Genomic DNA, 25,057 nt, shown 5'->3' with positions numbered 1-25,057 from the left:
GCTCTTTTTTGGTTGCAAATAAATGTTAGAATTTTTTTTACCCTAATTCTGTGAACATGTCATTGGTAGTTTGATAAGAATAGCATTGAATCTGTAAATAGCTTTGGGCGGTATGGCCATTTTAACAATATTGATTCTCCTATCCATGAGTATGTACTATTTTTCCATTTGTTTGTGTAATCTCTGATTTTTTTAAGCAGTGTTTTGTAATTTTCATTGTAGAGATCTTTCACCTCTCTGGTTAGCTGTATTGCTAGATGTTTTATTCTTTTGTGGCTACGGTGAGTGGGATTGCGTTCTTTTTTTGTTTGTTGAGATGGAGTCCCACTCTGTCACCCAGGCTGGAGTGCAGTGGTGCAATCTTGGCTCACTGCAACCTCTGACTCCTGGGTTCAAGCGATTCTCTTGCCTCAGCCTCCCAAGCAGCTGGGATTACAGGCAGACCACCAAGCCCAGCTAATTTTTTTGTATTTTTGTTAGAGATGGGGTTTCGCCATATTGGCCAGGCTGGTCTCGAACTCCTGACCTCAGGTGATCTACCTGCCTCGCCTCCCAAAGTGCTGGGATTACAGGCGTGAGCCACCATGCCTGGCCAGGGATTGCATTCTTGATTTGGCTCTCAGCTTGGATGTTATTGATTGGTGTACAGAAATGCTACTGATTTTTGTACATTGATTTTGTATATTAAAATTTTACTGTAGTTGGTTATAAGATCTAGAAGCCTGTGGACAGAGACCATCAGGTTTTCTAGGTATAGTATCATATTGTTTGACTTCGTCTGTTCCTATTTGGATGCTTTTTTTTTTTTAATGGAATTTCACTCTTGTTGCCCAGGCTAGAATGCAATGGCATGATCTCGGCTTACTGCAATCTCCACCCACCAGGTTCAAGAGATTCTCCTGCCTCAGCCTCCCAAGTAGCTGGGATTATAGGCACACACCACCACGCCTGGCTAATTTTTGTACTTTTAATAGAGATGGGATTTCACCATGTTGACCAGCTGGTCTTGAACTCCAGACCTCAGGTGATCCACCTGCCTTGGCCTCCCAAAGTGCTGGAATTAAACAGGCGTGAGCCACTGCGCCCGGCCTGGATGCTTTTTATTTCTTTATCTTGCCTGATTGCTCTGACTAGGACTTCTTTTCTTCTCTTTTTACATTTTTTTATTAAAAAAAAATAGAGACAAGATCTCACTATGTTGCCCAGGCTGGTCTCAAACTCCTGAGCTCAAGTGATCCTCCTGCCTCAGCCTCCCAAAATGTTGGGATTACAGGCATGAGCCACTGTCACTGGCCAGCAGTTTCTCTTTTCAGTTTTGTATGCACAAAAGTTCTGCATCTTAATGAAGCTTAATTTATCTATTTTTTTTTGTTTCATGTGCTTTCGGTGTTTTATCTAGGAAATGAGCCATTGCCTAATCCAATGCCTCAAAGATTTACTCCTATGTTTTCCTTTAGGTGCTTTATAATTTTACCTCTTACACTTAGATCTATTAGCTATTTTGCATTAATATTTGTGTATATCGTGAGGCAGAGATGTCCAGGCTCATTCTTTTTCATGTGGATATCCAGTTGTCTTAACACTGTTTTTGAAAATACTCTTATTTTCCCGCTGAATTGTTTTTATATCCTTGTCAGAAATCAATTGACCATAAATGTGAGAGTTTATGTATGGACTCCTAATTCTATTCCATTGATTTTTATGTCTATTTCTTTGTCAGTATTGCACTGTCTTGATTACTGTAGCTTTATATTGTGCAAAAGTAATTGCGGTTTTTGCCATTATTTTCAATTGTAAAAGCCGCAATTACTTTTGCATCAACCTAATAGTAGGTTTGGAAATCAGGAAATGTGTCTTCCAACTTTGTTATTTTTCAATATTCTTTTGGCTATTCTTAATCCCTTGCATTCCCATATAAATTTTAGTGACGGCTTGTCAATTTTTGAATTAAAAAAGTTGGAATTTTGATAGATATTTTGTTGAATTTGTAGATTAATTTGGGGAGTATTGCTACCTTAACCTAAGTTTTGTGATTCATGATATGGAAGATCTACTTATTTAGTTCTTGTTCAGTTTCTTTTCAACAATATTGGTAGTGCTCAGTGTACAAGGCCTGTGATTTTTTTTTGGCTAAAATTTTCCTAGGTATTTTATTTGCTGCTAATATAAATGGGATCATTTTTAAATTTCATTTTCGGATTGTTCATTACTTGTAGATAGAAATACAATTGATTTTTGTATATTGACCTTGTATCCTGGCAAGTTTTTGAACTCATTTATTAGTTCTACAAGTTTTAAAATCTGATTCCTTAGAGTTTTCTATATACAAATATAGATAGCTTGCAAATAAAGATAGTTTCATATCTTCTTTTTCAATCTTTTTCTTGCACAGTTGCTTTCCTAAAACCTCAAGAACAACGTGGATTAAAGTGGTGAGTGCAGACATCCTTATCTTGTTCCTGTTCTTAGAGAAATGGCACTCAGTTTTTCTTCATTAAGCATGATATTAGCTGTGGTTTTCCATAGATACCCCTAATCAGACTGAGAAAATTCCTTTTTATTTCTAATTTTTTAAATGTGTTTTTATCATGAAAATATGTTGGATTTTTTCAACTGTGTTTTCTTTTTTCTTTTCTTTTTTTTCTCGAGACAGGGTCTTGTTCTGTCACCTAGGTTGGAGTGCAGTGGCTTCATTATGACTCACCGTAGCCTCAACACCTGAGTAAAGTTGGAACTTTAGGCACATGCCACTACGTCTGGTTAATTTTTATATTTTTTTGTAGAGTCAGGGTCTTGCCATAGTTGCCCAGGCTGGTCTCAAACTCCTGGGCTCAAGCTGTGCACTGACTTTGGCCTCCCAAAGTGCTGGGATTATAGGCATGAGCCACTGCACCCAGCTCAACTGCTTTTTCTATGTCTATTGAGAAAATAATGTTTTTTATTTTCTATTTTTCTACTAATATGGTATATTACAATGATGGATTATTGTAGCCTAAACCACCAGCCTTATTCCTGGGATAAATTCACCTTGGTCATGATGTATAATTCTTTTATGTTTTGCTGAATATAGCTTGCTAGTGTTTTGGTGATAATTTTTGTGTCTATATTTATAAGGGGAATTGGTTCATTGCTTTCATAATCCTTTTTGTAAAACATTATTTTTTTTTTTTTCCTTTATGAGACAGGGTCTCCCTTCCTCACCTAGGCTGAAGTGCAGTGGTGTGACTTTGGCTCATTGCAAATTCCACCTCCTGGGTTCAAGTGATTCTCTTGCTTCAGCCTCCAGCGTAGCTGTGTGCCACCATGCCTGGCTGATTTTTGCATTTTTAGTAGAGGTGGGTTTTTGCCATGTTGACGAACTCCTGGTCTTAAACTCCTGGTCTCAAGTGATCTGTCCGCCTTGTTCTCTCAAAGTGTTGGGATTACAGGAGTGAGCCACTGTGCCCAGTAGAAAACATTAAAAAAACTTTTTGAAAAAAATTCAGACTTAATAAAAGGGCATAGAATCCCCGTACACTTTTCATGCAGATCCATCAAATGTTACCACCTAAACATACTTCCTTTTGCATTATCTATCTATCTCTCTACCTATCTATCTATCTATCTATCTAATTTATGTGTGTGTGTGATTTTTTTTTCTCAAATCACAATTTAAACCAATTTGGACACTTTTAATGTTACAGGTATGCCCAGCTATCTTTCACATTGGGAACGTCTATTTATATAGGCATCTTTCTTTTTCTGAAGATCTTTTACTTCCTATTTTCAAGAAGTAACCTCTTCTCATCTTCCCAGCTTCAGTCAAATTTATACCTCATCAGTGTAATCTTCCAATACCCCACCTGTGTAAGGCCCACCATTCTTTTCTGTCCCTGCACCCTGATAATTTCCCCTATGAAGATTTTTGCAATTTGAAAATCTATATTTATTTATTAGTTACCTTGATTGTTCTTTGTCTTTCTCACTGGTTTATAAACTCTGAGAGGAGGGTGTCATGTGTCTTTTATCCACTATGGCATAATCGATGTTTACCACAGTGCCTTGCATGCAGTAATTATTCAAGAGATATTTATTGAAAAATAAATTAATAAAATATGGAATAAATGCTTAGATAACTAGTATATGCTTTCAGGGCTTGATTTTTCTGTGAGTTGGTTCAAGCAGTATATGTTTCTCTCTGGAAGGAGAGTGATAAACCAATGTTCAATATAGTTTGAGATGCTTTTAAATTAAATATTAGATGCCATTACTGCTGTAGTTTGGTTCTTTGTCCCCTCCAAATCTCTTGCTGAAATTTGATCCCCAATGTTAGAATTGATGCCTAATGGGGGTGTTTGGGTCATGGGAGCAGATCCCTTATGAATGACTTGATGCTGTAGTACTGGTAATGAGCATGCTGTCATTCTATTAGTTCCCCCAAGAGCTGATTGTTAAAGAGTGTGGCACCTCCCTCCTCTCTCTTGCTTCCTCTCTCACCATGCAGTCTCTGCACACATGGGCTCCTCTTCACTTTCTGCCATGAGTGGAAGCAGCCTGTGGCTCTTACCAGATGCAGATGCTCAATCTTGAACTTTCCCAGCCATGAAAATCATGACCCAAATAAACCTGTTTTCTTTCAAATTATTCGGTCTCAGGTATTTCTTTATAACAACCCTAAATAGACTTAGACGATGACTTATTTCACTTTGAAAGAAATCAAAATAGGGAGTAAGAATTTGTTTACAATTGAAATAATACAAAAAGGATAACTGTGATTTAAAATTTGAGGAAGTAAGGAAATAATATATACCAAAACTAAGATATTTAAAGTTACTATAGAAAAAATGCAAATAAATGAGTAAACAAAGAAAAGAAATAAAACCAAAACCAAAAGCCCTCTATTAACAAGAGGGGATGGGGGAGGGGTGCATTTTGTTCCTCTAAACTTAGTATCTAAGGAAAACATATTTACTAAAGATTTTTCAGGGCCTATATTAAGGATTCGATAATATCGACAAAGAGTGGCGAATATGTTTATTTTGTTTTGGTCTCTTGATTATTTTAGCAGCTGTGATTTTTAGAAAATTGTAAGTCACTTTGAGGTAGGCAGTTAGAGGCCTGGGTACCTACTGGTATTTAACAGAAACAGAACATTACATACAGCAGGAAAAGTTATTCTTTAGTATAGCTTAAGGTTAAAGTAGAGTTGGAATATATATAGAAAAGTCCAGTTTACAAAGCCAAAAATGACAACTGTGGTGCCATAATCGTTGAATATCTGAGAAAAAGAAAGCTATTTCAGGGGAAAAATACAAACAAAGTTGAATTTATTCTTTAATATATGTGAAACTTAAAAATTTTACAAATACTGTTAAATATAATTGTACATATTAGTTATTTTAAAGTTCAAGACTATAATATTTTTGTGCGTTTCTTTATGCAGTAGTACAATTAGTAGCTAAACATCTTGAAATTCTTATGGAAATATTTATTTTCTACTAAATAATAATGCATTCGTTCATTCATTGTATCATATGGGCTTTAGCAATTTTAATTAAATGATTTTGCATGTATTTGAATTAACAATAGTACAATGAATATCATGGTAACGAGTGACTGGATCACTACACAGAGAAAGAATAAACAAAGTCAATATTCCAACTTCTTTAACATGGTGATGTTTCTTTCTCTGTTGATATTTTCTAAAGACACTGTCTTAAGGAGCAGCATGCTAACTGTTGGGAAATATGGCTTAGCCAAGGTCTGGTTAGCTACAAAGAGCAGAGACCTGAGTTTAAGTGGGCCTGGGGTTATTATGCTGCCACAAGCAGTAGAAGGGGAGGGAGGTCCTCAGAGGAGACAATAAAGACTAAAGACAGACATTCAGACCAGGGAATAAGGGGCCAGTGTCTAAAGTCAGGCTAAGAGACTGAGTTACTTCTAAACAAGGAATCAATCATGAGGAGATTAGCTGCTTGAACAAAAAAGAGGGAATAAATACACTAGGAACATTAAAAAGGCCTTGGGGATATTTCCCTTTTAGATATAGTCTTTTAAGTTGGTGCTGTGACTTCCAAAGAATCATTAAAATTTGAAGGAGTGTGATTTTTTTTTCTGTATGTTTGCGCATTTTAAAACTTTCTATAACATTAGGCTGGGCACGGTGGCTCACGCCTATAATCCCAGCACTTTGGGAGGACGAGGCGGGCGGATCATCTGAGGTCAGGAGTTCAAGACCTGTCTGGCCAACATGGTGAAACCCCCATCTCCACCTAAAAAAAATATAAAAATTAGCTGGGCATGGTGGTGGGCATCTGTAATCCCAGCTACTCAGGAAGCTGAGGCAGGAGAATAGCTTGAACCCAGGAGGCAGAGGTTGCAGTGAGCCGAGATGGCACCACTGCACTCTAGCCTGGGCAACAGAGCAAGACTCCATCTCAAAAAAAAAAAAGAAACTTTCTATAACATTAGATATGTGAAATTAAGCTAGGCAGCAAACCTTGTAGTTTTGATATTAAATGGAAAATTCTCATTAATTTTTTTTTTTTGACCCAGGCTGGAGTGCAGTGGCACGATCATGGCTCACTTGCAACCTCCACCTCCTGGGCTCAGGTGATCCTCTCAACTCAGCACTCTAAGTAGCTGGGACTACAGGCAGGTGCCACCACGCCTGGCTAATATTTTGTATTTTTTGTAGAGACATGGTTTCACCATGTTGCCCAGGCTGGTCTTGAACTCCTGAGCTCAAGCCCACCGCAGGCTCCCAAAGTGCTAAGATTAAAGGCATGAACCACTGCGCCCGGCCTCATTCATTGCATTTGACTATTGCCATTACCTTTAAAAGTTGGCAGTAAACTTGAAGTCCCACCTTTTCTTTTCACTAACTAAGGAATCTTGGACAAATCACTTTACCACTCTCAGCTGCAGTTTCTTCATATGTGAAATGGAATAATGGAGTGAGAGAGAAGAGTGAGTAAATTTGTGTCTAAGGAGTAAGACAGTCATTTTAGAGCTGCAGAATACTGTATAAATAGAAAACAGAATTGCCTCATGCATCAATTCTTACATAGTCTGGGTAGCTATTAGGCAAACTAATGTTTTCCATTTGTAAAACTGAGACACTGCCTATTTACACGGTAAGTGTTAGCATTTATGTAACACCTCAGGCTCCCAAAGTGCTAATGTTTACTATGTAGCTCTTCGCAGAAAGGTTTGCTGACTACTGATATACTATATATATATATACACACACACACACACACACATACACACATGTATCTATATGTATTTATATATTATATTTGTAAATGTATAAATAAGTATTTATATATTATATTTATAAATGTATAAATATGTATGAATATATAGATATGTATAAATAAATATACATTATTGACATATTCTAGCAATAGTATATATATGTAGATTAACATATACATATACCTACACAGAAAAGATAATAATTACCAATGCTAGTGCCAAGCATTTTACATGTATAAGTTTATTTAATTATAATAACATATTTATTAGGTAGTTAAAATTATCTCCTTCCGTAGAGAGGAGGAGGAAACTGAGATCCACGGAGATTAAGGGACATATCCAAGATTGCATAGCCAATAAGTAGCTGAGTAGTGTCTAAAGTCATGCAGTGTAACCTAAGGTTCCAGCTGGCTTAAATCAAATGGTGGTGCACCTTCATATTGGCCCTTGCTGCATGAGCTCCCAAGTGAAAAGGGGGCTCTAGAGATTCACAGCTTTTCAGCCATGAGTAGGGTTTATTGAAGGAGGAAGGAAAAATACGTTTTGTTTTCCAAGTCATTCAGAAAGGGGTGTGTGTGTGTGTGTGCATGCTGGAGAGTGTGCTACAATTCCTCAGAACCCGCAGAAGGCATCTTCTGTTGTTCAAAAGGGAAGGTACATTTCACCAAACTTCCCTGTTGTTGGCATGAGTTTGCACTAATATAATAACATGCAGGTATCCATGATCATATGAAAATTCTGCCTGTTAGTTTATTAATATGACACTGAAAGTGGCAGGGAGTTAACTTTTTTTTAGAATTATGTGCAATTTGGAGAAACTATATACTTATATTTTAACAGTTAATTTTTAAGTTATCTACCAGCATGTAACATTAATTATGTGTCAACATTTGTTAACTTATACAAAGAGCAAAAATTTACAAACTGAACATCCCCACTGAGTTTGTCCCGAGGATGAACTTTTGATGAAATATAAAAATGTCTTTTATGCCCCAAATCCTCCCGCTACAAAACTCCTCACTGTCCAGAGCCTATTGCCAGAGCTAGACTGCCTGGCAGTTGAAGAGGACAAGTGCACAAGGGAACAAATATAGACTCAATTAAAATCCAACCTTGTCCTATCTCTGACAAGGTAAAAAGAAAAAAGCAATGTGAATGGAAAATTGCATTTACGTAAATTGTAGTAACAACCACACTACATATCCGTGAAACAGGTATCAGTTATAATACAGAAAAGTACACAGATCATATGCATATAGCTCAATAAGTTATCACAAACTAATACATTTATAACCAACTATCAATAAAAAATTAATAAGCACCCAGAAACCCCTCTAATGTCTCATTCCAATCTAATATTCCTTTCCTCCTCTCTTAAACGGTATGCTTTATATTCCAAAATTCTTAGTTATCCATGGAAAACTGTGTGTGGCTCTTTCAAAATTCTGTCACTAGATTCATGAACGTTGCATCTGAGAAGAAAAAAATGAACATTCGTATTTACCATAAAATATATGTGTAGGTACTTAAAATGAACTAATATTTTGCAAATAGTGCTAAAAGATACTAGGTTACTTTGGATAAGGCTATTGAAGTTTTATATATTCCTGATAGTGACCCTATTTTTGTTGCACATATTTGTACACCTGTCTTGTTTTGTGCAGCCCATTGCAAAAACAACTTTAAAAACTCTTTGTGAACAAGATCAACTTTGTAAGTGTCCTGTAGGTGGTTAATTGCTCCTTAATTATCAAGACTAATCAATAAGTATATATCTTATAGCAATAATTGCAACTTTAAAAGGATGGTAGTAGCTTTATTACAAATGAAATTAGGGGATTGAGGAGATTGGATCTTAAAAACATTGGATCTGTTGATTTATGCTAATTTTTATATAAAGTCATACCCAGTGTGGGTGCTTAAACAAATTCATATTCTTACAGTTGGTAAGTTTTTTCCAATAAAATGATACATCTCGAAATGTGCATGCTTAAAGGGTAAAGTGAAATTAAATATAAGCCATTCGTTGGACAAACATATTTTAGGGTGTTGCATGGGAATTTGTGTGTGTGGAGATTGTATCCAGCCAAGAGCAAAATAGCCTTTGAAGCTCATGTTGGGAATCTTAAGTGCAAAATTAATTGACTTCCAAAGCATAAAATGTATATACTATTTCTCATGAAACTTTATTTGATATTTAAATGTTTATTGTATAGTCTCTACTCACCCCCCAGGACTGTTCTATTAAGACAACCTTCCTATGTAGATTTTGTTTTTGTTTTTAATGCCGTTTGTGACAAATACAGTGGTAAATAATCATTGCTGGGGAAGTTATTTGTAGTCTTAGACATGTAATACTTTAAAAATATTTTTGAAGGGTTATGTCTTCATAACTTCAGCTATGTCTCAAAGTTCAATTTCAACAAGGATAAAGAAAAATCAAGTAGAGAAGAAACAAAAGACTACTAAATGATGATGAATTGTTGAATATTTGGGTGATATAACTTTATGGGAATTTCAAAAGTAGGAATAAAAACAACAGCCCAGCTCTTCATGGTTGAATAAACAAGGTGGGGCCTCTTCCCAAATTGTATTTTAATCTTTTTCAATTTTTCTGCTGTCTCTTCATATAATTAGTGGTTGATAGTTATTAATTTATTTGGCATTTATTATGCCAATGTTAATTCATGCATAGCTAATATGCCTTAATTGGAATTTGGAGGAATTTCTTATATGATGGAGTAATTCTAATGGAGCATTTATTGAGAGAAAATAAATATTTTCAAATGGATACCACTGTAGTTTATTAATTAATTAGTCTTACACTTCAGTATACAGAGTGACATTGAAATCTATACTAAATGAAAGAGCAGCAGTTTGAAAATTGGTTAATATTTATCTTGCTATTTAATGCATCTCTTTTGGAAACCACATGTAAAAGTGAATTATCCAGCAACCAAGTTATCCTACCAACTATATTTCTATTTTGTGCTTTGTAGACTGGGAATCTTACAAGCTGAGCTATACCTCTGTTAGTGAGGAGATGATGGCTGAAATGAACCCATTTAAAAAAAAATCCTTGTTACCTGATCCCTGCTCCTTCCAGAGCCCATTCCTGTGCACCAGTCACCTGCCTCTTGCTTCTCTTCCTTGTTTGGATTCATCTTTGGCCTTTCTTTTGCTTAAAATTTAATGTCCGGTTTAAGGCTGAGTTCTGGAGAATCAGGCTATGAGAATTGAGTGCTAAAGATCGTGGAACCCACGTTTTTCTGTGAATGTCATGTAAAGATTGGTAAAAGCAATATCTTTTACTGCCTTTGGTACAAATAAGTACTTACTCTGTGATTTCTGTGAGTTAACTCCATTTTTAATGTGTGGAAAGAATTGCTTAATACTGGTGTTTCCATGGGCATGTTTCTAGACTGTATTAGGTATTTTTACCTTTACTGCTGCTAATGAAACTTCTTATTCTCTTTGTTCTTTTACAAAAAGCATTCTGATTACTTGAATGGGCTGAATAGTATTCTATGGTGTATGTGTGCCACATTTTTTTCTCTTTTTTGAAGACATATTTTATTTTTATTTTACCAACAATTTTCAAACCGCCTTATGTATTAATGATTTACTTAAGTCTTGTAAATTAAAAGGTATTTAGATTTATTACTATAAATTTCTTATTTTATATGAGTACTCATTTATCTTTGAGGAATTTCTGGTTGACTGTATATCAGCTTTTACCATGTAGACACAACATATAATGTAATACATGTACATACGCAAAAATACATCCAAGCATATATGTATACATATACACACATATATATACGCATACACCAAAATACAGACCTTATAGCTTTCATTTTAGAATCTAATTCATGAGGTAATCACACAAACTTACTAGTTTATAAAATACAGTTTTATCCACATTATGTTTCTGACAAAATTGGGAAGTATTCATATGGCTAAATGTTTTTTGCCCTGATAGGTAACCTAATGAAGGCTATGGACCAAAATTTTGGGTAAAGAAGTTTCCATGGCAGTTTGATTTTTTAAAAAACAGTCTCTTTAGTCTCTTTTACTTTCTCTTTTTTCCTTTTTACAGTTTCAAATTATTTTAGAGTTAATTTTGAATTATTTACATTTTAATAGGAACTGGCTAAATTTTATAAGAAAAAGAAAATCTCCAAACAACCTTGAATTAATGAGTTTATCTCCTCTTTGCCAGTCTAGTTTGCTTCATTAGCAAATCAAATGCAAGTAAAAAACAATCTTAGCAGTTGTGTGTGTGTGTGTGTGTGTGTGTGTTTTGCTGTTTTTATTTTATTTTATGTTAAAAATTCAACTTTTATTTTAGATAGTAGGTACATGTGAAGGCTTGTTACATGGGGTATATTGTGCCCAGGTAGTAAACATAGTACCCAATAGGTAGATTTTCAACACACATCCCCCTCCTACTTCTTCCCTCTAGTAGTCCACAGTCTCTATTCCCATGCTTATGTTTATGTATGCTCACTGTTTAGCTCCCACTTGCAAGTGAGAACATGTGGCATTTTATTTTCTATTCCTGTGTTAATTTGCTTAGGATTGTGGCCTCCAAGTTCATCCATGTTGCTCCAAAGGACATGATTTTGTTCTTTTTTTATGGCTGCGTAGTATTCCATGGTGTATATGTAGAACATTTTCTTTTTTTTTTTTTTAATTTACAGAGTTTATTCAGATTTGTCCAGTTTTACATGTACTTGTATTTGTGTATGTTGGTCTTTGAATTTCTTTTTCTTCCTATTGACGTCATTTATTATTGTCTGCTGACATTGTATCATTCTGCTCCCTTAATTTTCTTTCATTTTTATTTTTATTATTATACCTTAAGTTCTAGGGTACATGTGCACAACATGCAGGTTTGTTACATATGTATACATGTGCCTTGTTGGTGATATGTAGCACATTTTCTTTATCTAATCCATCACTGAGGGGCCACCTAGGTTGATTCCATATCTTTGCTGTTGTGAATAGCATTGCAATGAACATATGAGTGCATGTCTTTTTGGTAGAACAATTTATTTTCTTTTGGATATATAACTAGTAATGGGATTGTTAGGTCAAAATGTAGTTCTGTTTTAAGTTCTTTGAGAGATCTCCAAACTGCTTTCTGGAATGGTGGCTGAACTAGTTTATATTCCCACCAACAGTGTGTAAGTGTTCCCTTTTCACTATAGCCTCGCCAGCATATGTTGTTTTTTGATTTTTTAATAATAGCCTTTCTGACTGGTGTGAGATGGTATCTCGTTGTAGTTTTGATTAGCATTTCTCTGATGATTAGTGATGTGGAGCATTTTTTCATTATGTTTGTTGGCTGCTTGTATGTCTTCTTTTGAGAATTGTTCATGTCTTTTACCCATTTTTTAATGGGGTTGTTTGTTTTTTTGCTTGTTGAATTGCTTAAGTTCCCTATAGATAGATTCTGGCTATTAGGCCTTTGTCAGATGCATAGTTTGAAAATATCTTCTCCCATTCTGTGGGTTGTCTGCTCTGTCGGTGGTTTCTTTTGCTGTGCAGAAGCTCTTTAGTTTAATTAGGTCCCACTCAATTTTTGTTTTTGTTGCAATTGACACCACATATTTTGGAGAAGAAATAGCCCTTGATGAAAAAAGTCAAGACATGTAATCTTGATCCACAGATAATGATTTGAAATTGGAGGAAAGAAAATCGTTGAATGTAGTATATAGGGTAAAAAATAAAAATAAATGAAGCCAGAATACACCATCAAGTTCAAGAATCTCATCCCTAGCTACTGCTGTAAATTGATGAGCCCCCTAGTTTAACAATACTATGGAGAAACAGAATACGAATCCTTGGGGATGGTAGAGTATTTGGAAATGGATTTTGGTAATGAGGAAGTCCACTAATAACATTTGGTAGCTTATGTCAGCCTATTTCATCCTAGGATCTCAACTTTCTTTATAAGTATAGCTTTCAATAAAGTAATCAGCCATAGTTTACAAGTGTATAACCCAAGTTGTAGCAATGAAGTAATATATATAATTAGCTATTGAATGCAAGATTGAGAATGGCCACTCACCCATTGCCTAATTACTTACCTACAATGTTCCATTTTGTTTATGTCCAACTTTTTTTTTTTTTCTGTTTTGGGATACCTGAAGGGTTAAGCTTGGCAGGGGTGAGAGTTTCAAGCTTTTTGTGTATATGTGTATCTGCATATGTCTGTGTGTATGTGGCTGTATATACACATCTTCACTCTGTTCTATTTACTATAATTATTATGTTTTCTGAAAAAAATATCGCTATTAACAAATGATTTCACAGAGAATGTCTAAGGCTGATATTTTAGAGTATTTTATTATAAAACAAACTTTAAAGTAGTAAAATTTGAGTTTGGGATGAAGTGGCTGATTAGAGGTAGAATTCAGAAAGATTTCCAGATGGGAAGCTAAGATGAAGCCGTGAGATTTGGTATACATTTATTTCCATTTGTTTTCTTTGGTGGTGGAAGCAAATGCCTGGTGAAATGGTTCTGTAAAGACCAGGGACAAACCAGAACATTAAAAAAAATCAAGTTCCTGGATTTTTTTTTCCTTTGCCAAAGATGATCAGAATATTGTTAGACATATTTTTTTCTTAAAATTATGTATTTTCAAATACGAAGTCAGAAGGAGTGTCCATCCTTTAGATCTACTCTGTGTAACATTAAGTGGTGTACTAACAAAACTGACAAAATGTGATTTTTTGAAGCACACTGACAGGCATAGAGTTTTTTTTGAGACAGAGTCTCACTCTGTTGCCCAGGCTGGAGTGCAGTGGTGTGATCTCAGCTCAATGCAACCTCCGCCTCCTTGGTTCAAGTGATTCTTCTGCCTCAGCTTCCCGAGTAGCTGGGATTACAGCCATGCGCCAGCATGTCTGGTTAATTTTTGTATTTTTAGTAGCGATGGGGTTTCAGCATATTGGCCAGGCTGGTCTCGAACTCCTGACCTCAAGTGACCCACCCTCCTTGGCCTCTCAAAGTGCTGGGATTACAGGTGTGAGCCAGTACACCCAGCCCAAAGTTTAATAATATTGGAAGCTAGAAACAACAACAACAAAAACCAGTTGAGCTCTCAGTATAAAGCTGCCTGTCAGACTTATAATCAAAATGCAAATGTCAATACAGTAAATACTTTTGCTGCAGCACAGCAAAAGAGAGAGAAACAGCTCAATGATGTACATTGCAGGAAACTGGGGTGAAAAACGCTGTTTCAATTTTCTGAAAGTTGCATAAGACTAAAACATACTCCAGTAAATTAGGCTTTTACTTTAACAGGTTTGGTGTTTCATTTAGGGAGGAAAAAAGGAGATTAAACTCCAAAATCTCTTCCCATTCCATCCATTTTGACAGCTTTAAATGAAGAAAAGTAGTTTTTTGGTTATTACCTTCCATGATAATAATATTTTTTCTCATACTTCTCTGGCACATAAGACATATCCTTTGCTGTTGTCAATGTGTCATAGCATTTTCCCTTCATATTGAACTTGCTTTCTAAACCAACTGTATCAAGTAGATGTAATTTTTTTGATGTAACTTTTCTAGCACCACAACCTGCCATTTGAGTGGAAATGCCTGGTAAACAGAATTTAATTTTCCAAAGTGTTTGTTCTTAGACTTTGTGGAAATTCAAGCTTTGCACTTCTTTCATTTTCTACTGAGTTCTGTGCTCACAAGATAAGTGATTCTTTCTGGGAACTTAGTTTATCTAGACTATAGGAGCACCCTAGTCTATAAAAAAAAATAAAAATTTACATGCAAAAAGAAGTTGGGGGAGTTTTTCATGAGTGATCTTTAGCTTACTGAAAAGATCTGTCAAAGGGTTACTTCTAGAAGCCAGCTGTAAAAGTACATCTGCTTATTTTACACATAATTAACTACTTGATAAAGAAACCAAGGCAGAGAAAATTAAAGAATTAGGAATTCACTGCCAATTATAGAGCAATTAAAAATTAAGACATATTTATCTAAATCATAGTGGAAACCAACATGAAAACATAGTCTCTATGCCTAATGGGAGCACATGTACACAGTAGTCTGCTTGAGAAGCTGACATTCTTGATATTCATTGAATCATCTATCCTGGACTGTGCTTCATTTGAAGGCTGCGAAAGTTGTTTTAGTTTAAATGTATATCAACTTTCTTCTCAAGGGACTTATAGTCTAATGAGAAGGATCAAATTGATGAATGTTTGACTCTTGCACGTGGGGAGGAATGACTTGCTCTGGAACTGAGATTAAATGCTGTAGTTAGTGGTTCTCAGTTAATCAGAAAAATCTTCCAGAAAACAGGTTTAGATTTATGACCTAACTATCAAAGGGAAATATTCCCAATCCTATGGAGCAAGCTAACAATTTAGTGAGGTAGGAAGAAGGTATAGTTTAGATCTGGAAATCTGATTTATCTCTTAACTATGTGAGTTGGGGAAGTTGCTTTCTCTAAGCTTCAGTTTTCTTCATCTTAAGACTAATGGTCTTTATCTACTTCATAGTATTGTTGTGGAAACTAAATGAAATATAGTTGGAATGTGATTTGCACAGTCCTTGGCATGATTTCTCTAATTGACTTTCTGTGTATTCTCAATCTGCACCCATCAAGGTGTCATGCATTCTAGATTCACATCTGCCTCTGAGTTACAACACCTCATCCAGGTTAGTGGACAATCTGCCCAAAGTGGAAAAGTGGGTGCTGAAGAGTGGTTGGAAGGAGAGTCTTTGAGGACATGGTTGACACTAATAAAGAGTAGCCTGTTGGCTGGACTGCTCAGCTTAGAGGCACTAAGTCTGTAAGACTGGAAATTTGAAACACTTCAGTAACAAATGGAGAAAAAACAAAAACTAAAGTCAAAATGAAAGAGGATTTAAACAGAGGAAGAATTAGAGAACTCCTTTGATGAGTGATGATTTTCTTGAGAACAGAGATCAATGTTCTGCAACATAAAAATTGGTTTGTAATTTTTTTTTTTTTTTGACAGAGGCTTGCTCTGTTGCCCAGGCTGGAGTCCAGTGGTGTGATCTCAGCTCACTGCAACCTCTGCCTCCTGGGTTCAAGACATTCTTCTGCCTAGGCCTCCCAAGTAGCTGGGACTACAGGCACGTGCCACCATGCTCAGCTAATTTTTGTATTTTTAGTAGAGATGGGGTTTCAGTATGTTGGCCAGGCTGGTCTCAAACTCCTGACCTCAAGTGATCCACCCGCCTTAGCCTCCCGAAGTGCTGGGATTACAGGTGTGAGCCACTGCGCCCAGCCTATAATTGTTTAATGAATGTATAAATAGGAAATCCCTGTTTACTGGGCACTGGCAGGGTTTTCTGCACACATGTGCCTTGACACTGACACACTGATGAGATAGGTTAGGAATGGTGAGTGCCTGTGACTTTCCCTATCAGTGCCTGATACAAATTCAAAGAAGAGATGATAGCCCTTATGAAAGCTAGGTTGCTGGTATCTGGAACTCAATTTCCTCTTTGGTTCAAGCAGAAAAGACTAGAAAGCCAGAGAGTCAGTGGTTAATGCAGCGTTAGAGTGGAGCAAGAGAAACAATTCTAGACAATGATTCTTCTACCTATGGCTAACAGGTGTCCATGGGACAGCATCGGGATGGGAAAACTCAGCAGCTTAGGGAAGTACTCATACCCTGTCACTGGTAATAACAAGATCCAAAAGTAAGATGATATATAAAATAATTTTTACATTTCTGGACCACTATTTTTTTTAAAAAAGGATTATATCAGGAGGTTTTCTGTTTCAAAAGTTCCCCATTCTGTCTGGTTAGGTACAAGAAATTGGCTAAAATATCCAACGAATACAGGTAGATCAGAGACACCCAACTGTTCTCCTCTTGGCATGAAAAAGACTTTTTTTCTTGCTAGTTATTTATTATTTTACTAAATGCCCAAAGGCTGTCAGATGGTGCCATTTTTTTCATCCACAGATAATCTAATACTATTAGAAGTAGCCACTTACATAACAGTGGACACCTGAGCCTCTCCTGTATTAACTTTTCTTCAGTATTACCTTTAGATGGGGGCCTGACACCAGAGAGATGGATGTTAGCTAGAGGTCAAATTTTAATGCATCAAGTCAGGTTTGTTTCTGAGAAGCCACCTGTTCCACAGAAACAGAAATGGTATGGCGGAAGGGAAGAGTGAAAGGTCACCCAATTTATCCCCCTATCTCTATGCAGTACATGGAGTGACCCAAATATTACATTAATTTTAATTGTACTTCTTCTTGTGCTGAGCTTGGTGATGTGTCATTTCCTGCCTCTGTTCCTCAGAGTGTAGGATTTGTTTCACTGATAACACTGATAACTGCTGCCATAATGTCATCAAATCAAACATGAATTGATTTTGTGATTGAAACTGCAGATGCTACTATTATCTGATTACTTTAAATGCCTTTCTAAAGATACATTTGGCCTCTGTCTAATTTTCTCTGCTTTGATTTTCCTAGTATCCTCAGGGTTGACTTGTTACTCAAGGATGGGTGCATCCTGTCAACATATAAATGATTCTCAGGGACTGGGGAAGAAACAGGAACCCTAGACTTCTGGACTACAGAGCCTTATTTTTGGTTCCTTTTAATTACATGTCCTTTAGATAATACTATTTTCATAGGAGAAAAACAAAATGAAGCTGAGAGTTCAGTTCTTTTTTCTAAGAAGAAGTTCACCGAAGCTTAAGTAGCCTGGGTTATACTGAAAGTGAGCGGACAACCCGGGCCTCTCCAGTATATCTGCAAGCTCCACCAAGATCCAAAAAAATCCAGCAGAACACTCTCTGTCTCTGATACCTTACACAACTCACCCAGTTTTCAACATGGTACAATCTAGCTGCAAAAAGATGACAGATGGCATTTTTTTGTTGTTGTTGTTGATTAAGTACGAGACTCTCCTACAGAGGCAGGAGATCCTAAAATCTTTTATTTTGGTCAGTGGACTAATGACAAATAGCATAACACAAAAGCATTCAAAAATTAGTCAGGCTTTTTATTGAGATTCTCCTGTCATCTAACCTTCCCAGAATTTAAAATTAGCTTGTCTGTACCTGTATTTTTGCCTCTGTGTGTGTGTGTGAGAGAGAGAGAGAAAAAAAAAAAAAAACAGAAAGAGAGAGAGAAATTGATTTTTCATACCCTACCTTATAATTTAATAATTAATTAGCATCTTCTCCAGTGATGGAATGGAGAGATTGTTCATTAAGTCTGCAGATGGTTCTATGCTGGGCAAGCTAACAACATATAAAGTTAGTTAATTGCAGAGTTGCACAAAGCAATGGAGAAGTAGATGAGATGGTCATGAAGTGTGGAAATTGGGTTGGGTCATGAATGAGAAATAAAAGAACCATCGCTTTGTAGAGAGAAGACCAAGAAAATTAAAATAGCACAGTGGAAAAAATTTTCAGAAATATAAAATTTAGGACAATACTCTTCAGTGAAAATTGAGAAGAGGTGCAAGAAAAACCTTTACAACTTTTAGATATAAGGCTGGAAAATTGCTAAAAATTATTATAGAATAATATAATAATATAAATTTATATTATGGAATGTCTGAATAATAAAAGACTAATTAAAATTAGATAACTGCATTGCATTTTATAGTGGTAAGATAGAAGTCAACTAGATCAAGTGATAATGTGCTTTAGTTGTATATAAAAATTAGATAAATTTATTAATTAAAAATATGTTTTGTTCACTTTATATGTGACCTCCTTTAAACCATTTTCCATATTGCCAACATAGTACTTTTTAAGTTTTTTTGAAATAATTTTAGATTTACATAAGTTTCAAAATAAATTCCATATACTCTTTATATAGATTTCCCAAATGTTAACATTTTACCACATTTATCACTCTCTCTTGTTTTCTTTCTCTCTTTCTTCCTTCCCCTTTCCCTTCCTTCCATCTTTCCTTTTTTCTCTCTTTATAGTTATATATTTTGAACTGTTTGAGAGTAAATTGGAAACATGATACTTCTTTATATTGAAATACTTCAGTGTGTATTTATTTAAAATAAGTAATTTTTTTATATGGCTAAAGTACAGTGGTCAGCATCAAAAAATTACCAGTATAAAACTATTATATAATATATAAATTTTGATCACATTTTCAGATTTCTCCACTAATATCATCATCGTACAATAATTTTTTTTCTCTGGTTCAGACATGTATTCATGTTCACAAGTTACATTTAGTTGTCATCAGAATAATTGCCTAAAAAAACCCGGATCTGCTAGTACCACCCCCTAGCTAAACGTTTTATGATGATTTTGTAGTTTTCTTAAGATAAAATATCCCAGGCTATGTGTGATATTCAGCTGGTATGAAGCTCTAAAACCATATTGGCTTGTTAATGGCTTGTCCAATTGTCTTGAGTTCATTCACATTGGTTAGTGCCTGTGTTAGAATGGTTGTTCAATATTTGCAACATTACTTCTGACCATGTCTCATAAAATCCTGCTTTCTTTTCCAGATTCATATTTTGAATTCTCTCCCAAGCTGTCTTTGCTGTGTTCCTACTTGTCACAAACTCCAGAGGGGAAAAGATTTTATGCTACTTGAAATCTTAACAATGCAGCTGCCACAGTTTCAAAGATGTTGCCAGAAGACACAAAACCCCTGGGTCAGAGACAAAGAATATTACTGTGCATGGTACAAGAGGGAGATTAATGTTCACATGGTTCTCTTGACCCTCAAGTGCCATGAGGATGATGTGGAGGAAGACTCAGGTGGATGCTGTGCACACAGTGAATCTGTGTTTCAGCTTAGGATGTATTCTAAAAAGTAGGCTGCTAGCAAACTTGTCCAAGCTTTGCCCTGGAGGAAGATGTTATCTTTATTGTTCTGCATGGGGAAACAGATCTGCACTTTGCAGAAGTGCAGAAACTATGTATTTTCCAAGGTTGTTTGCTATATAAATATTTTGGAAAGATAGTCCAGTAAAAGAGTTGATTCAAGTCATCCATAATACTTCTTATGGAGAAATGTCTCTCAACAACACTAACCATCTTTCAGTTTCTGTAATGGCCTATGCCCACGCTGAGTGCTGCTGCATGTGCTATTTTTCTTTTGGAAACATTTTCTCCTGCTTTCTCTGTCTCATCTAATTAACTTCTCATCATTCTTTAAATGTAGGTTTTTTTTTTTTTTTCAGTTCCTCAGATTAAGTTGAATTCCCCCATAGGTTGCTATTTATTCCATTAAGAGGATTTATTGGCTCGGTGCGGTGGCTCATGGCTGTAATCCCAGCACTTTGGGAGGCCGAGGCAGGTGGAGCATGAGGTCAGGAGCTCAAGACCAGCCTGGCCAAGATGTTGAAACCCTGTCTCTACTAAAACTACAAAAAGTAGCCAGGGGCAGTGGCAGGTGCCTGTAATCCCAGCTACTAGGGAGGCTGAAGCAGGAGAATTGCTTGAACCCCGGGCAGCAGAGGTTGCAGTGAGCTGAGATCGCGCCATGACACTCCAGCCTGGGTGACAGACTGAGATTCTCGCCCAGAGTCAAATTTTCAAAAAAAAAAAAAAAAGAAGATTTATCACACTGTGATTTATGTCAATGTAAGCATTCGATTAATGTTTGTCTCTCACAGTAGACACAATTTCATAAATGCTGCTTAACTTGAATCTCCAAAATTTAGCATAATAACTTAACACATGGTACACAATATGTTTGTGGAGTGAAAAAGAAAATATGTGTCAAACATGTAGTATTTAAGTTAGCAGGACCTGTGCTTGTGCAGTCTCATAGCAGTTATTCCAGATTTTTTGAGTATTTGATTTTGTCCAATCATCTGAAAATAATTAGAATCTGGTCTATTTATTTCTAGTATTTATACCTCAATTATTGTGTATGAGTGGGTACACATGTGTGTGTAACTGTAGTGGCTAGAATCTGTAATGTAATGACGTGAGTACCAGTGACAGTGGGTATTTCTATGTTGTTCAACTCAAACAAGAATGGTTCTAATCTTTCATTAAATGTAATTCTTCTAGAAGATACCTTTAAAGAAGTTTCTTTTTATTCATACAAGCATATTTTGGAGGTATTGCAGGCTCAGTTCTTGAGCACCAAATAAAGATAAATTTCAGTAAAGCAAGTCACACTATTTTTTTGGTTTCCCAGTACATATAAAAGTTAAGTTTACACTACACTGTAGTCTATTAAGTGTGCAGTATACGTATGTTTAAAAATATATACATACCATATAAAAAACTTTATTGCTAAAAAATGCTACTGATCATCTGAGCCTTCAGCAGGTTGTAATCTTTTTCCTAGTGGAGGCTCTTACCTTGATGTTGATGGCTGTTGATTGATCAGGATGGTATTCCGAAAGGTTGTGGTGGCTGTGGTAGTATCTTAAAATAGAAAATAAAGTTTTATGCATCTATTTATTCTTCCTTTCATGAAAGATTTGAGATGCTGTTGAATACTATTTTACATGCGTTGAACTTTTTTCAAAATTAGCGTCAATCTTCTCAAACCCTGCCATTACTTTATCAACTAAGTTTATGTAATATTCTGTAATATTCTAAATCTTTTGTTGTCATTTTAACAATGTTCACTGAATTTTCGCCAGGAATTGATTCTGTCTCAAGAAGCCACTTTCTTAGAAGCAAGTCTTCATCTGTTCAAGCTTTATCATGATATTGCAGCAATTCAGTTACATCTTTAGGGTCCACTTCCAATTCTATTTCTCTTGCTATCGCTACCCAATGTGTAGTTATTTCCTCTATTGAAGTCTTGAACCTCTGAAAAGTCATTCATGAGGGTTGGAATCAACTTCCAAACTCCTGTTAATGGTGACATTTTGACCTCTTCCATGAATCATAAATGTTTTTAATGGCATCTAGAATTATGAATCCTTTCTAAAAAGTTCTCAATTTATTTTGTACAGATCCATTGGAGGAATCACTATTTATGGCAGCTATAGCCTTAAGAAATATATTTCTTAAATAATAAAACTGGAAAGTAAAAATTACCCCTTGATCCATGGGCTGAAGAATAGATGTGGTGTTAGCAGGCATAAAAACATTAATCTTCTTGTACATCACTATCAGAGCTCTTTAGTGGCCAGGTGCATTGTCAATTAACCTTAATATGTTAAAAGTAATCTTTTTTTAATGAGCAGTAGGTCTCAACAATGGGCTTAAAATATTCAGTAAACCATGATGTAAACAGATATGGTGTCATCTAGGTTTTGTTATTCCATTCATAGAACACAGGTAGAGTACATTTAGCATAATTCTTAATGCTTTTAGGATTTTTTTTTTTCTTTTTTTTGAGACGGAGTCTTGCTCGGTCACCCAGGCTGGAGTGCAGTGGTGCGATCTTGGCTCACTGTGAACTCCGCCTCCTGGGTTCACGCCATTCTCCTGCCTCAGCCTCCTGAGTAGCTGGGACTACAGGCATCCACCACCACGCCCGGCTAATTTTTTCTATTTTTAGTAGAGACAGGGTTTCACCGTGTTAGTCAGGATGGTCTTGATCTCCTGACCCTGTGATCCTCCCGCCTCTGCCTCCCAAAGTGCTGGGATTACAGGCGTGAGCCACCGCACCAGGCCAATGGCTTTAGGATTTTTAGAATGGTAAATGAGCATTGGTTTCAACTTGAAGTCACCAGCTTCATTAACCTCCAACAAGAGAATCAGCCTGTCCTTTAAAGTTTTGAAAGCAGGCATTGACGTCTTCATTCTAGCCATGAAAGTCCTAAATGGCGTTTTCTTCCAATAGAAGGCTGTTTTATCTACGTAGAAAATCTGTTGTTTAGTGTAGCCAGTTTCAGCAATTATTTTAGCAGGATTTTCTAGATAACTTGCTGCAGATTCTACATCAGCATTTGCTACTTCACCTTGCACTTTTGTGGTATATATAGATGGCTTCTTTTCTTAAACCTCATGAACTAACTTCTGCTAGCTTCAAACTTTTCTCTGGTAGCTTTCTCACTTCTCTCAGCTTTCACAGAATTGAAGAAATTTAGAGCCCTGCTCTGGATTAGGCTTTGACTTAAGGGAATGTTGTGGTTGGTTTGAATTTCTATCTAGACCGCTAAAACTTTCTCCATATCAGCAATAAGGCTGTTTCACCTTCTTATCATTTGTGTGTTCACTGGAGCAGCACTTTTAATTTTCTTTAAGTTTTTCTTTGCATTTATTACGTGGATCACTGTTTGACACAAGGGGCCTAGCTTGTAGCATATCTCAGCTTTCAACATGCCTTCCTCAGTAAGCTTAATCATTTCTATCTTTTGACTTAAAGAGAGACATGTACAACTTTTCCTTTCATTTTGACATTCAGAAACGATTGTAGGATTATTAATTAGCCTAATTATAATGTTATTGTCTCTCAGGGAATACAGAAGCCTGAGGAAAGGGAGAGAGATGGGGGAATGGTTGGTCAGTGGAGCAGTCAGAACATAATCAACATTTACCAGTTAAATTCACCATCTCATATGGGCCTAGTTCATGGCACCCCAAAACAGTTACAATAGTAACATCAAAGATTACTGATCACAGATAATCATAATGAATATAATAATGAAACAGTTTAAAATGTTGTTGGAATTACCAAAATGTGAGAGAGATACAAAATGAGCATATGCTGTTAAAAAACATTGTGCTGTTAGACTTGTTGGACATGGGGTTACCACAAACCTTCAACTGGTAAAAAACACAATTATCTGTAAAATATAAAGTGAAGTACAGTAAAACAAAATATGCCTTTTTTTTTTTGTTATTGTTTGTTTTTTGAGACAGAGTTTCTCTCTGTTGCCCAGGCTGAAGTGCAGTGGTGCAATCTTGGCTTACTGCAACTTCTGCCTCCTGGGTTCAAGCCATTCACGTGCCTCAGTCTCCTGAGTAGCTGGGATTACAGGCATGTGCCATCACGCCCAGCAAATTTTTGTATTTTTAGTAGAGACGGGGTTTCGCCTTATTGGCCAGGCTGGTCTCGAACTCCTGGCCTGAAGTGATCTGTTCACCTCAGCCTCCCAAACTGCTGGGATTACAGGCATGAGCCACTGTGTCCATTCTATGCCTGTATTTGCTAATAATTTTTTTTTTTTAAAGAATGTATATTGAGTTTTATTAACCACTTCCTCCCCAATATTTTTGACTTTTATTAACCACTTCCTCCCCAATATTTTTTTCTTTTAACCAATTTTTATTTTATTTTATTATTATTATACTTTAAGTTTTAGGGTACATGTGCACAATGTGCAGGTTAGTTACATATGTATACATGTGCCATGCTGGTGCGCTGTACCCACTAACTCGTCATCTAGCATTAGGTATATCTCCCAATGCTATCCCTCCCCCCTCCCCCCACCCCACAACAGTCCCCAGAGTGTGATGTTCCCCTTCCTGTGTCCATGTGTTCTCATTGTTCAGTTCCCACCTATGAGTGAGAATATGCGGTGTTTGGTTTTTTGTTCTTGCGATAGTTTACTGAGAATGATGATTTCCAATTTCATCCATGTCCCTACAAAGGACATGAACTCATCATTTTTTATGGCTGCATAGTATTCCATGGTGTATATGTGCCACATTTTCTTAATCCAGTCTATCATTGTTGGACATTTGGGTTAGTTCCAAGTCTTTGCTATTGTGAATAGTGCCGCAATAAACCTATGTGTGCATGTGTCTTTATAGCAGCATGGTTTATAGTCCTTTGGGTATATACCCAGTAATGGGATGGCTGCGTCAAATGGTATTTCTAGTTCTAGATCCCTGAGGAATCGCCACACTGACTTCCACAAGGGTTGAACTAGTTTACAGTCCCAC

At 36.2% G+C, this 25,057-nt stretch overlaps 1 protein-coding gene across 1 annotated transcript in view; it reads left to right on the top strand.

The window, feature by feature from the left end:
* The window catches only part of LOC112132717 (putative uncharacterized protein encoded by LINC00336), an 87,129-nt gene extending 66,340 nt beyond the window's left edge, over positions 1-20,789 (top strand). Inside the window, exons 4-5 of the mRNA XM_024245095.3 lie at positions 2,393-2,432; positions 19,753-20,789. Coding sequence (XP_024100863.2) covers positions 2,393-2,432; position 19,753 — 41 coding nt within the window. The 3' untranslated portion in view covers positions 19,754-20,789. The remainder of the gene's footprint in view (positions 1-2,392; positions 2,433-19,752) is intronic.
* Positions 20,790-25,057: the final 4,268 nt, after the last annotated feature.

This window comes from Pongo abelii, chromosome 2 (assembly GCF_028885655.2).
Source record: "Pongo abelii isolate AG06213 chromosome 2, NHGRI_mPonAbe1-v2.0_pri, whole genome shotgun sequence".
NCBI classification, from domain to species: domain Eukaryota; kingdom Metazoa; phylum Chordata; class Mammalia; order Primates; family Hominidae; genus Pongo; species Pongo abelii.
The sequence above is the reverse complement of the archived record's forward strand: the minus strand, read 5'-3'. Positions and strand labels throughout refer to the sequence as shown.